This window comes from Abramis brama, assembly GCF_963993115.1.
Source record: "Abramis brama genome assembly, chromosome: 8".
NCBI classification, from domain to species: Eukaryota; Metazoa; Chordata; class Actinopteri; order Cypriniformes; family Leuciscidae; genus Abramis; species Abramis brama.
The window spans coordinates 31,964,943-31,976,986 of NC_139970.1; the positions used below are offsets into that span (position 1 = coordinate 31,964,943).

The following is a 12,044-nucleotide window of genomic DNA, read 5'->3' on the forward strand; positions in this document are numbered from 1 at the left end:
AGTTTTTTTGCTACTCAGTAGCAGAAGCCGTATTACCTTTATCTGCATAATCGTAAGCTTTCACTTTTGCTCTCAAAGGAATTATTCAGCCTCATTAAATGTCAGCCTCTGATAGGTTTTTCTTTCATTTCTATCTCCAGGACTTGATGTCAAGTGTGAAGCATGCCAGAGATTTTTCAGAGATGGCTTGACAATATCCTTTACGAAAATACTGACAGATGAGGCTGTTAGTGGATGGAAATTTGAGATCCATGTAAGTCCTGCAACCTGCTTGATGGTGGCATTTTAATCATGCCTCCCATTTCAGAAACACATTTCGTCTTTTTTGTTTCCACATTAAAGGGTTTTACTAACCATTTTGCTGTCAGGTCTGTCCTCTCAAGAATTGATTACTTATTTGGGTGGCTGTGAAGAAACATAATGTTATTTTGGTTGCCTTCATCTTATTTGGCTGTTTGATTGAAATGCCAAAGCTTTGATCAAAGAGCTCCTTTCAGTAAAACAGAGGCAGTATTAGGACATAGCTCTGAGTCATCGCTCTCGTATAAGGCTTGTTTTCACTCCTTAATGGCTGCTCTAGGATCAGCCTCAATGGCACTGCAAATATAGATCATGTTTTTGCATTTAAAGACTTCCCACTCACTGTAAATCAAAGTGCTTCAACTACATTTGCATTTTTGTGTATTTTAAAGCCAGAACCTACTCAACACTTCTAGGGATACGTTTCTGGCCTGACATGTTCTGTCTCATTCTTTCGACAGCGGTGCATCATTAATAACGCCCACCGACTGGTGGAGCTGTGTGTGACCAAGCTATCTCAGGACTGGTTCCCTCTTCTAGAACTCTTGGCAATGGCCACCAACCCCCACTGTAAGTTCCACATCTACAATGGTACCCGGCCCTCTGAGACGGTGCCTGCTGGGGTTCAGCTAGCTGAGGATGAGCTGTTTGCCCGTCCACCTGACCCTCGCTCTCCCAAGGTGAGAGGGTGTTTGTGCCACTGGAGAAATTTAAGATTAATCTTTTGGACCTTTATGAAACCTTCAATTTATGAATTATTGAATTAGTTTTCTGAAATGGTTAAACTTAAAATTAAATGGAGACTATTCACACAGCACCTGATAAATACCCTTTTTTTCTTATGCATTCCTATACATATTTAACATGTATTTTAATTTGATGGACATTTTACGCATCAGCTAGCTGTTTATGAATCTGTCTTTAGCTTTAATTCCTGTATTGGTCTATTCAGTGACAACTTCCTGTTTATTTGTTTCCTGCAGGGCTGGTTGGTGGATTTAATAAACAAATTTGGCACCTTAAACGGGTTTCAAATTCTGCATGATCGATTCATGAGCGGCCAAGCTCTGAATGTTCAGATTATTGCTGCACTCATTAAGTAAGAACTATCAAACATATTGTACCAGTTTGCTTGAAAGCTGGAATTTATTTTTGTAAGGTTTGATTATTATTATTTTTTTTATTTTTTTGCAGGCCTTTTGGACAGTGCTATGAGTTTCTCACTTTGCACACAGTGAAGAAGTACTTCCTTTCCATCATAGAAATGGTTCCCCAGTTTCTTGAAAACCTCACGGATGAGGAATTGAAAAAGGAAGCAAAGAACGAAGCCAAAAACGATGCCCTGTCTATGATAATCAAATCTTTGAAGAACCTGGCTTCTCGAGTACCAGGACAAGAGGAAACCGTGAAGAATTTAGAGATATTTAGGTTAAAAATGATTCTTAGGTGAGCTGAACATTGGCTTAAACCAGTTTCAGTTTAGGCAGTATGTTAAATGGTTGTTCTTAATCATTAACCTTTTGTCTTACAGGTTATTGCAGATTTCTTCTTTTAATGGCAAAATGAATGCACTAAATGAAGTAAACAAGGTGATTTCAAGTGTTTCCTACTACACACATCGTCATGGAAATCCTGAAGAAGAGGAATGGCTGACAGCAGAGCGCATGGCAGTAAGTACTTAACGATTGAACCGGAGAATGTTATGAGCCTTGTCAGGCAAATTATTTGGTCATTATCATTGAATATACTGAGCAAACGAAACTTGTCATTTAGATATATAAAGGTCTTTAAGTCGAAATACATTTTTGGTTCAAATCTGTATCTTAACATTAGATGAACATGTATTTATTTCTCGCAGGAATGGATTCAGCAGAACAACATTTTGTCTATTGTGCTGCGAGACAGCCTTCATCAGCCACAGTATGTGGAGAAACTGGAGAAGATCCTTCGATTCGTCATCAAAGAAAAGGCCCTAACGCTTCAGGACCTGGACAACATCTGGGCCGCTCAGGTGAGAGACAATCTCAAGTTCCTGTGTGATTAATGTATAATTGTTTAAAATGATGGCATTCTTACATTCTTCTTAAATTTGCTTTTAAATATATAAAAAAATCCCTTTAACTCATTGTTTCCAATAATGCATTAAGTACCTTTAAGAACATTGATGACATTCATACATAGCCATACAATGTCTACAATATTACCTATCAAAACAAAACATTAATCTGTAAATATAATTAAATTATATATTTAACGTGTTACATTTGGCAGTTTTTCTAAAATGTATGCTTTATTAGTAAAGCTTTATTAGGCAAACTGTCATTCAAAGAGGTTTTGTGATTGTAATAATGGTATTTATATCCTCAGGCTGGGAAACATGAGGCTATTGTCAAGAATGTTCATGATCTCCTTGCAAAGCTGGCGTGGGATTTTTCACCTGAACAGCTGGACCATCTCTTTGACTGCTTCAAGGTTATTTATAATGAACTGGCGATTGCAGTTTTATACATAATTATTTTTTTTTTTATTAATGTAGAGAGCATACGTTGGTCATACGTAGACTTTTCATTAGGACTCAGCATGTCTATGTGTGCCTTGCTAGCATTCCCACAGATTACAGAATCTCTGTCTTCAAAGGAATAATTTTATGGTTTATAGGAGAGCTGGACTAATGCAAGTAAAAAGCAGAGAGAGAAGTTACTGGAATTGATTCGTCGGCTGGCAGAGGATGACAAGGATGGTGTGATGGCTCACAAAGTGCTCAATCTGCTGTGGAATTTGGCCCATAGTGATGATGTCCCTGTGGATATCATGGACCAGGCCCTTAGTGCTCATATCAAGATTTTGGACTATAGCTGCTCCCAGGTACCATGATCAACCTTGGTTAAATATGGAAAATGTACTTAATTTACTTGTAAATGTATGTAACTGGTAAATGTACTTACATGTACCAAAACAATACATTTTGATATGATGTAAACGGTTGAGAATGTTAAATTAAAAACAGTGCTTTTCATCTGCTGTAGGACAGGGACACACAGAAGATGCAGTGGATAGACCGATTCATAGAAGAATTAAGAACTAATGACAAATGGGTGATTCCTGCACTGAAGCAAATACGGGAGATCTGTAGCCTCTTTGGAGAAGCCCCCCAGAATTTAAGGTAATACAATTAGTCTCAACCAAATTTAACCATCAATAGCATTGATGCTTGTTTTAGTGCAAAAAAATAAGTGGACAAATATATTTTTGGTGTTATTTACTCATATTCAAGGAGTATTTTCATAAAATTCAACCACACATTTTAGGAAGAGCATGTAAATGTAGCAAATGTATCGTACACATCCCTGTTGTTTTTCAGAAAGAAAATACCTATTAACTTACTAAAGAGCTTAGAGGGGTAAGTGGACAGTTAATTTTGGGAAATATTATCATTATTATTATTATTATTATTATTATTATTATAACTAATTTTAAAGCTTAAGTTTGCTTTTGAATTTCAATAAATGAGTAATTTGCTTGGTGTCTCCTGCACCATCTAATCAAATCACCAATCAGTGTCCATGGACAAGATTCATGTGTATAAAGCTTCTTACAGTAAGAGTGCTGTTGTGGGTTATATTTCATAAACTTACAAATGCATACTCTTGGTATATGGACAAGGTTTGGATCTAGTGCACTCTTCCTTTGGGATGCTTTAAACATGTGAGTCCGTTGGAGAAAAATAAAATTGCAGAGGAAGGCTGAACTCACATTTTCCAATACTTTCCAACACCTTATGCAATGAGTTTTATATGATGACAAATTCTTTTTCTGCCTTTGCTTTGATGTCTCGGGATATTGCTTCTCTTATGTAAATTTAAGCTTTCAATTAGGGACAAGGAAATAGTCTGTTTCTATATACCTAAAAAGCCCATTGTCATACGATTTAGATGAATAAATTGCAATGTAATGGACATTAATGTGAAGGAAATTTAATTCAGTTATGTTTAATGCGTTTTTCTTTCTTTACAGTCAAACGCAGCGGAGCCCACATGTCTTCTATCGACATGACTTAATCAACCAACTGCAGCACAACCATGCACTGGTCACTCTTGTAGCAGAGAACCTGTCTGCATACATGGAGAATATGAGGCAGTTCTCGAAAGGTTTGTGAGTCTTGACAATGTTTTTTTTTTTTGCACATACCCATTCATAATTTATTAATTAAAACATTTGTTTTTGTTCAGGTTTATGCCCACGATGTTAAACATTTGTTGATGCTAACTTTTATATGTTTTATCAGAGCACACAGACTTTGATCCTCAGACGGTTAGGCCAGGAAGTCGGTATAGTCATGTTCAGGAGGTCCAGGAACGGCTTAATTTCTTGAGGTATATATACTTTACAAGTAGCCTTTCTATATGCTGTATAGATTGCAGAACCCATATTCTATTCCATCCCTTTCTCTTTTCACATTATTATTGGACTCGGTGCGTTACTCGTTTTCTCATGAACCTGAGTATCACAGTGTTTACTAGAATAAACTGTTTATCACTGTAGCTAGGTAATGAAGGTGCAAGAAATGGAATGTGTTTTTCACTTCACATTTTTACTTGTTTTTTTCATCCCTTTGATTTAATTACCAAAACTAAACGCACACAGAAATGTTCTTTGTGTACTAGGCTATTGTATTATTAAAATCTAATTATTTGTCATAAATGTCAAGATTTTTGTACACCAAGAACAGACAGTTTCTTGGTGTGCACCTGAGGTCAGGAAAACTGATTTCACACCAATCAAACTTTGTCATCAAATGAATTTGGTCAGCACCACAAGGTCTATTATGAAAACGGACAGTTCTTAGACTCTTTATAGACTCTTTACAAATCACTAAATGCCCTCATCCTTCAGGTTCTTACTGAAAGATGGGCAGCTCTGGCTCTGCGCACCTCAGGCTAAGCAGATCTGGAAGTGCCTGGCAGAGAATGCGGTGTTCTTGTGTGATCGGGAGGCCTGCTTCAAATGGTACTCCAAACTCATGGGGGACGAGCCCGACCTTGACCCCGACATCAACAAGGACTTCTTTGAGAACAATGTGCTGCAGCTCGACCCTTCACTGCTGACAGAGAACGGAATGAAATGCTTTGAACGATTCTTCAAGGCAGTCAACTGCAGGGAGGGCAAACTAGTGGCAAAACGCCGGGCGTACATGATGGATGACTTGGAGCTGATAGGGCTGGATTACCTGTGGAGGGTAAGCTGTTGGATCTTCATGGGTATGTTCAGAGCTGCTTGTTCTGGGATATTACCTGCCTAAAATGTCTTCATCTTTAGTCTCTTGGTTATTTTGGTAATTTTGAAATATGTCACTGTATTGTAAATGGCAAGAAGCAAAGTTGGAAAAAAGCCCTTAAATGAAACATTTGGGTTTGCAAATAGTTATCAGAATTGTGTATTCTATTGTAATGTCAACAGGGGAACAATGCTAATTTTGCTAGTATTTTAAAGCTAAATGAAATTTAGCCAAATACTAAATGTCTGTCTCTCGTCTTCCTTTTTTTATTGACAGGTTGTGATTCAAGGAAGTGATGATATTGCTAGCAGAGCAATTGACTTGCTTAAAGAGATTTATACAAACCTTGGACCAAAATTACAAGCCAATCAGGTAATCGTTTTTAATGGAGATGCATATCACTTGGTGTAATAAATGTTGCGTTTCTCTTGAGCTTGTTTTTAAAATGTGTCACATGACTGTTTGCAGGTAGAGATCCATGAGGATTTTATTCAGTCTTGCTTTGACCGGCTCAAAGCGTCCTATGACACCCTGTGTGTGCTGGACGGAGATAAAGACAGCATTAACTGTGCCAGACAAGAGGCCATCCGCATGGTGAGAGTACTGACTGTGCTCAGGGAGTATATAACCGAATGTGACAGTGACTACCATGAGGAGAGGACCATCCTGCCCATGTCTAGGTAGACCCATTCAACCCTGTCATAAATTGAGTTTAAATTGTTATTTTTGCTTTGCTGTGATGACCAGATTCTAACAAACTCTCTCAAACTCTTCCTTTAAGGGCTTTCAGAGGAAAGCATATTACACTAGTTGTGCGTTTCCCAAATCAAGGCCGACAGGTTGATGATCTGGATATTTGGTCGCATACCAATGACACAATTGGTTCTGTGCGACGCTGCATTCTGAACCGAATAAAGGCCAACAGCACGCACACCAAGATTGAACTTTTCATCGGGGGAGAGATCATAGACCCAGCAGATGACAGGAAGCTAATTGGGCAGCTAAACCTCAAAGACAAAACTGTAGGCATTTGCTTGGCTGTTTTTCTCAATTTACACAATAAGGAGTTTCACACACCGTTGCCTTAAATTTAACAGCATGTGTGAACATGATCTGTTGTTATATTTTACAAGAGTACTTTTTCATTCCCTTTCTTCCAGCTCATTACAGCCAAGCTCACCCAGGTCAGCGCCAATATGCCTTCCAGTCCAGACAGCTCCTCAGACTCCTCCACTGGCTCCCCTGGGAACCATGGAAATCACTACAGTGATGGGCCAAACCCTGAAGTGGAGAGCTGTCTTCCTGGCGTGGTGAGCATCATGCCATTCAGGCACATAATTGAGCCAAATTGTCTATTGTGTTAGGGTAATGTTAACACATTGAAAAGGGAGCAGACAGATAGATAGATGGTTCAGACATCACGGTTTGGTACGAGTTCGGTACAATGGAGGGAAAAGCAAAACAAAAATGCAGAAGGCTTGTGCATTTCTCAAGCTGTACCACCAAAGGAAAATAAATTACTTAAGCCTTGTATTTTTTTTAGTAAGTTTTATTAATAAAGTAAAGGCATAGAACCAGTTTATTTGTAGTGCACTGACAATAGTTTTATATAATTAGTTTATTAATAAATTAATAAAAAGACAAAATGACCGTGAGGTATGTTTGGTAATTGTACCTGAATGAATTGAAAATGAATTTGCTACATTTCAGATTAATATATTTGTTTTCCTTAATTTTAATTAACAGTAACTTAAACACTTTGCAGTTTGAATGATGTCCTGTAGAAACAAAATGACGGAGTATGTTTTTATGTTTCCACTGTTCGATCGCGCCCGCGCCTCACACACGCACACAAATATAAGTAAACACTTTGCGACTTTCCGATTCCCGTGTCGCTCTCGCTCTCGCGCTCTCACACACTCACACACTCTCTCTCTCTCTCTCTCTCTCTCTCTCTCTCTCTCTCTCTCTCTCTCTCTCTCTCTCTCTCTCTCGCTCTCGCTCTTGCTCTCGCTCTCTCTCTCCCGCAAGTTTTATTTATTTTTATACTGTGTATTCTCCGTGTAAATGTATGCTCTGAACCGTGACGCCCGTACCGTTTCAGTTCTATATAATTATTTTATTTTTTTTGGTCTGGATCTGGATAAGCTATATAGATATAGATGGATAGCTTCGGACCTTAGAGGCACATATGCCAGAATCCAAAATTCAGCTCAGTTGCTTGATTTATTTTTGTGTTTTACTTTTAACGTTTTGAATCTACTTGGCAACATTAGCTGCTTGATTAAAGTTATGGTTAATGTAATTGGAAAAAATTATCCTTTTAAGCCATTTTGAAGCATTGAATATTGGTCAAGCCTAACTCAGCACCAGTATTGCAGATCCCTTCTCCCCTGGTCATCATTTATTCTGTTATGTATTATATTAAAGTGTATATTGTAAGACATAAACATCCCTTTGCTATGCCCTTGAGAAAGGCACTTGACAACATTGCTCCAGGTGATTGTCCATGTAATGCGTGTATTGGAAGTGTTGCAGAAATGGTATTACATTTATCACTGCCTTTATTACAACTACCTTTAATGTTTTGTGTTGGGCAGTTTTAAGTGTAACCTCTGATTCTTCTTTTCTCAGATAATGTCGCTGCACCTGCGCTACATCTCTTTCCTCTGGCAAGTTGCGGACCTGGGCTGTAATCTCAACATGCCTCTCCTACGGGATGGAGCTCGTGTTCTAATGAAGCTCATGCCTCCAGGTGCTCTATATGCTTCATTAGATGCCTGTTTGAGATGACTAGCTATACCAATCTGCTGTCTCTATTCCTTATGCTTTCTGCTTTCCAGATAACACCACAGTGGAAAGCCTGCGAGCCATTTGTCTGGATCACGCCAAACTTGGCGAAAACAGCCTTAGCCCCACATTGGACTCTCGTTTCTTTGGGCCGTCACCATCTCAAGTGCTTTACTTGATTGAGGTTTGTTCAATATGACAATAGCTACTTTTCCACCATTGGGCCAAACAGTTCTAAAAACTGCAGGGACCGGTTCTAGATATATTTTCACTTGAGCTTGGTTCGGCAAGGCACGATTACAAACAGTTCTCGGCCCGGAATTCTCCAGTAGAATGTGTGTAGTTATGCTGCCACTCAGGATTGGTCACTTGTCTGTTGCCTGGCTACCTCTGTAGCTGACGAAGCGTGGTATTTTAAACACAAGTAAATAAAAAAAATGAAAAGAAATATCATCCTTTATAATGCAGTTGCTATTTACATGTCATACGTCTGTAGACTGTTGTGTTGCTAAGGCAATGACTGCCACAGTGGAAAATGAAACCATATCCATACCGGCTAGGCCCAGGTCGGCACGGAATGGAACGGTTAAGCACCGAGAATGGTTTGGCCCGATTGTAGAAAAGCGGCTAATATTTTATGAAACTAGTTATGTATAGACGCACACCTGGTTATATGTACCACTCAAAAGCAAGGTTATTTTAATATAATGTATATACTATTATAGTATTTAATAATATTTTGAATATATATATATATATATATATATATATATATATATATATATATATATATATATATATATATATATATATATATATATATATATATATATATAATATAATATAATATAATATAATATAATATAATATATCCTTTTTTCTTTTTTTTTTGCATATAATAAAAATAAAACAAAATGTCAGGCAAACACAGTTATACACATTAAGTGTACTAAAAAGTAACATAAATAATAATACAATTAGTAAAGTTTTTTTTAATATTTAGCTTTTAATATTTTTTTTTTTTTTTTTTTTTTTAGTTTTAGTAATTTTAGATTTTTTTCTGTTACTTGCCAAGGCAAGTAATAATATTTATATTTTATTTTAATGAACGATAACAATATTTAATAGTTTTAGTATTAGTTGCAATAACAGCTTTTTTTTGTGAGTGTGGCATGAGTCTTTGATTTGCACAATGTCTCTGTGTACCTCAGGTGGTGTACGCCTTACTCATGCCTGCCAGTGGGACGTTGGGTGAGGATGCTAGTGATTTCCAGTACAACTTCTTGAAGAGTGGTGGGCTACCACTTGTTTTGAGCATGCTCACCAGAAATAACTTCCTGCCAAATGCTGACATGGAGACCCGGCGGGGAGCTTATCTCAACGCACTAAAAATAGCCAAACTGCTGCTCACAGCTGTAGGCTTTGGCCATGTGAAGTCTGTGGCGGAGGCCTGCCAGCCTGTGGTGGAAGGGACTATCCCTGTATCTCCTGTAAGTTGCCCTTGCTTGAGCTCTTAACTGTTCCTTTTAAGGAAGGTGTTGCAGAAGTATAAGCACAATAACTTCAGTGACTATTATTTTACAGAAAAGAGAACATGTACACATTCAGTTTTAAAAAAAAGACTTTATTATTTTTTTTTAATCTTGTAATTTTTTACATGGAATACAATTAAAAGACATTGCAATATCATATTTGGACTTTAAAGCTGCAGAAAACACGAGAGAGGAAGAGAGGGAGAGAGAGTGAACCTGCTGTCACCTTTTCCACTTTTGTCCAGTACTGCATCTCATAAAATTTAACTTGGCACAGCCATAGTTTGTAGTTGGGACTAAGTATAGGGGGGATGGTGTTTTATTGCAAAAACAGAATTCTGTTGCAAACACTGCAAGTAAGTAAAGTGTTTACTACTGAGTGGTGTTGATTCAGTGGATTTTATAGGTTCAGTACTGAGCATTTCATTTCTGTTTAAGACTATCCTTTCAGCCTCCCTGACATTCATCAATCATATTAGAAACAGTCTGGCGTGGACTATGTATCTCCACAAATGTCAAGGGTGTACAGTGTCTTGTGAGGGAAAACTCACACAGACTCCAGAAACGCTTCTGGAGTCTGTGTGAGTTTTCCTCACAAGACACTTATATAAGGGATTATTAACCATGAGAAAGAAGAAAGTCTGGAGTGCTTGAATCATGCAATTTTCTCTTTATTTGACAATGTTTCTATACATATAATTGAACAATATGTGTGCAACTAATAGAGGTGAAAAATTACCACTGACTCAATGATACAGTATCACCAATCTTAAATGTGAAGCTCAATTTTTCTTTTTTTTTTATACTAACTTCCATGAATTCTTTAGTTAAAGTGTTACCCGCTTTTTATTGTTTTTTATTCTAGTAGTACATGTAAAAGAACAAAACAATGTTTACTCGTTCTCCGGCTTACCTGGACCAAGACATTCAAGTTAATTTGTCAGCAAAAGTTCTCCAGATGACGTTCTGGCAGCTAGGGCTTTCATGAAAACTACAGATTATACTCCGCATTTGTGTCCCCACTCCCCACCCATGGACAGTCGGATTGACATAAGGTTATTAACAGTTATTGTAAGGCTAGGTTTATTACTGAAATGTGTATCTTACTATGTCTACTCTTTAAACAACATTATGGTAAAAATTTAACACTATGGCAACAGCTTTCTTGTATGTGACAGCATTTTGCTTCAGGGGGTTGGGTGGAACTTAGAGAATGACAGTTTCTTTCAATTTACCCTTCTATTTGGCCTAAAACACTGTTAGTGGTCATCCAGTTTGAAATGTTGAACACAAACACAGAGATTTTTCAGATTTCCCGTCACGGAGTTCTCCATATTTACTATTCTTTTATTTGAAGCCCATTTAGCCAGCCATGAAGGATCCCTTTAAAAATCATGATTTGAGATATTAAGTCCTTGTTTTAGGATGTGGAAATGTCTGATGTTGGGGAGAGTTTGCTGCATGTAAACAGTATTTCACAGATTATCACTCCAGTCTCATGCTACAACTTAAGCACTTAATGTTGTAGTTTTGTGGTTATACCTCTGAAATAGTATGATGCCGGCATGACGGTATCTCACTATAAAATACACATTACAATACATTTCATGTATATAGACTACCATTCAACGTTTGTAAAAAAAAAAAAAAAAAAAAAATCCAGCTTTGCCATCACAAAACTAATTTAAAAAAAATAATAGTTTAAAATAAATTAAAATAGACAAGTTATTTTAAATTATACATTTTTACTGTATTTCTGATCAAATAAATGCAGCCTTGGTGAGTTAAGCGATTTATAAAAAAAAAGAAAAAAAGACAAACTTCCCAAACTTTAGAACAGTATTTATTTTCTGTTTGTTTTCTTTCTGGAATTTGCAGGATAACACTTTTTCTTTAATCATTCATAGATCAATCAAACTACACATGACCAGGCTCTAGTGCTACAGAACGCCCTACAGAATATCCCTAACCCCTCCGCCGAATGCATGCTGCGGAACGTGGCAATCCGCCTCGCCCAGCAGATCTCGGATGAGGTATGTTATACAACTCCACACAATCTTAGCCTGCAGAAACTGGTTTGTTTGCATACAATTCAAATGAATGTCCTCAACTGTCTTGACAAAAATGTCTGTAATGTATTTTATGAT

At 37.3% G+C, this 12,044-nt stretch overlaps 1 protein-coding gene across 8 annotated transcripts in view; it reads left to right on the top strand.

Annotated features, from left to right (window-relative positions):
* The window catches only part of usp9 (ubiquitin specific peptidase 9), a 41,933-nt gene that overhangs the window by 14,292 nt on the left and 15,597 nt on the right, over window positions 1-12,044 (top strand). For 4 of the 8 annotated variants that reach the window (XM_084121964.1, XM_084121965.1, XM_084121968.1 and 1 more), the window contains exons 5-25: window positions 141-253; window positions 762-980; window positions 1,284-1,399; window positions 1,495-1,746; window positions 1,832-1,970; window positions 2,159-2,311; window positions 2,668-2,772; window positions 2,959-3,165; window positions 3,327-3,463; window positions 3,662-3,700; window positions 4,315-4,448; window positions 4,586-4,673; window positions 5,194-5,536; window positions 5,852-5,947; window positions 6,044-6,255; window positions 6,357-6,597; window positions 6,736-6,885; window positions 8,210-8,330; window positions 8,419-8,549; window positions 9,577-9,855; window positions 11,805-11,930. In XM_084121964.1, coding sequence (XP_083978090.1) covers window positions 141-253; window positions 762-980; window positions 1,284-1,399; window positions 1,495-1,746; window positions 1,832-1,970; window positions 2,159-2,311; window positions 2,668-2,772; window positions 2,959-3,165; window positions 3,327-3,463; window positions 3,662-3,700; window positions 4,315-4,448; window positions 4,586-4,673; window positions 5,194-5,536; window positions 5,852-5,947; window positions 6,044-6,255; window positions 6,357-6,597; window positions 6,736-6,885; window positions 8,210-8,330; window positions 8,419-8,549; window positions 9,577-9,855; window positions 11,805-11,930 — 3,401 coding nt within the window. The remainder of the gene's footprint in view (window positions 1-140; window positions 254-761; window positions 981-1,283; window positions 1,400-1,494; window positions 1,747-1,831; window positions 1,971-2,158; window positions 2,312-2,667; window positions 2,773-2,958; window positions 3,166-3,326; window positions 3,464-3,661; window positions 3,701-4,314; window positions 4,449-4,585; window positions 4,674-5,193; window positions 5,537-5,851; window positions 5,948-6,043; window positions 6,256-6,356; window positions 6,598-6,735; window positions 6,886-8,209; window positions 8,331-8,418; window positions 8,550-9,576; window positions 9,856-11,804; window positions 11,931-12,044) is intronic. The other 4 variants (XM_084121966.1, XM_084121967.1, XM_084121970.1 and 1 more) reach the window with 1 other exon arrangement.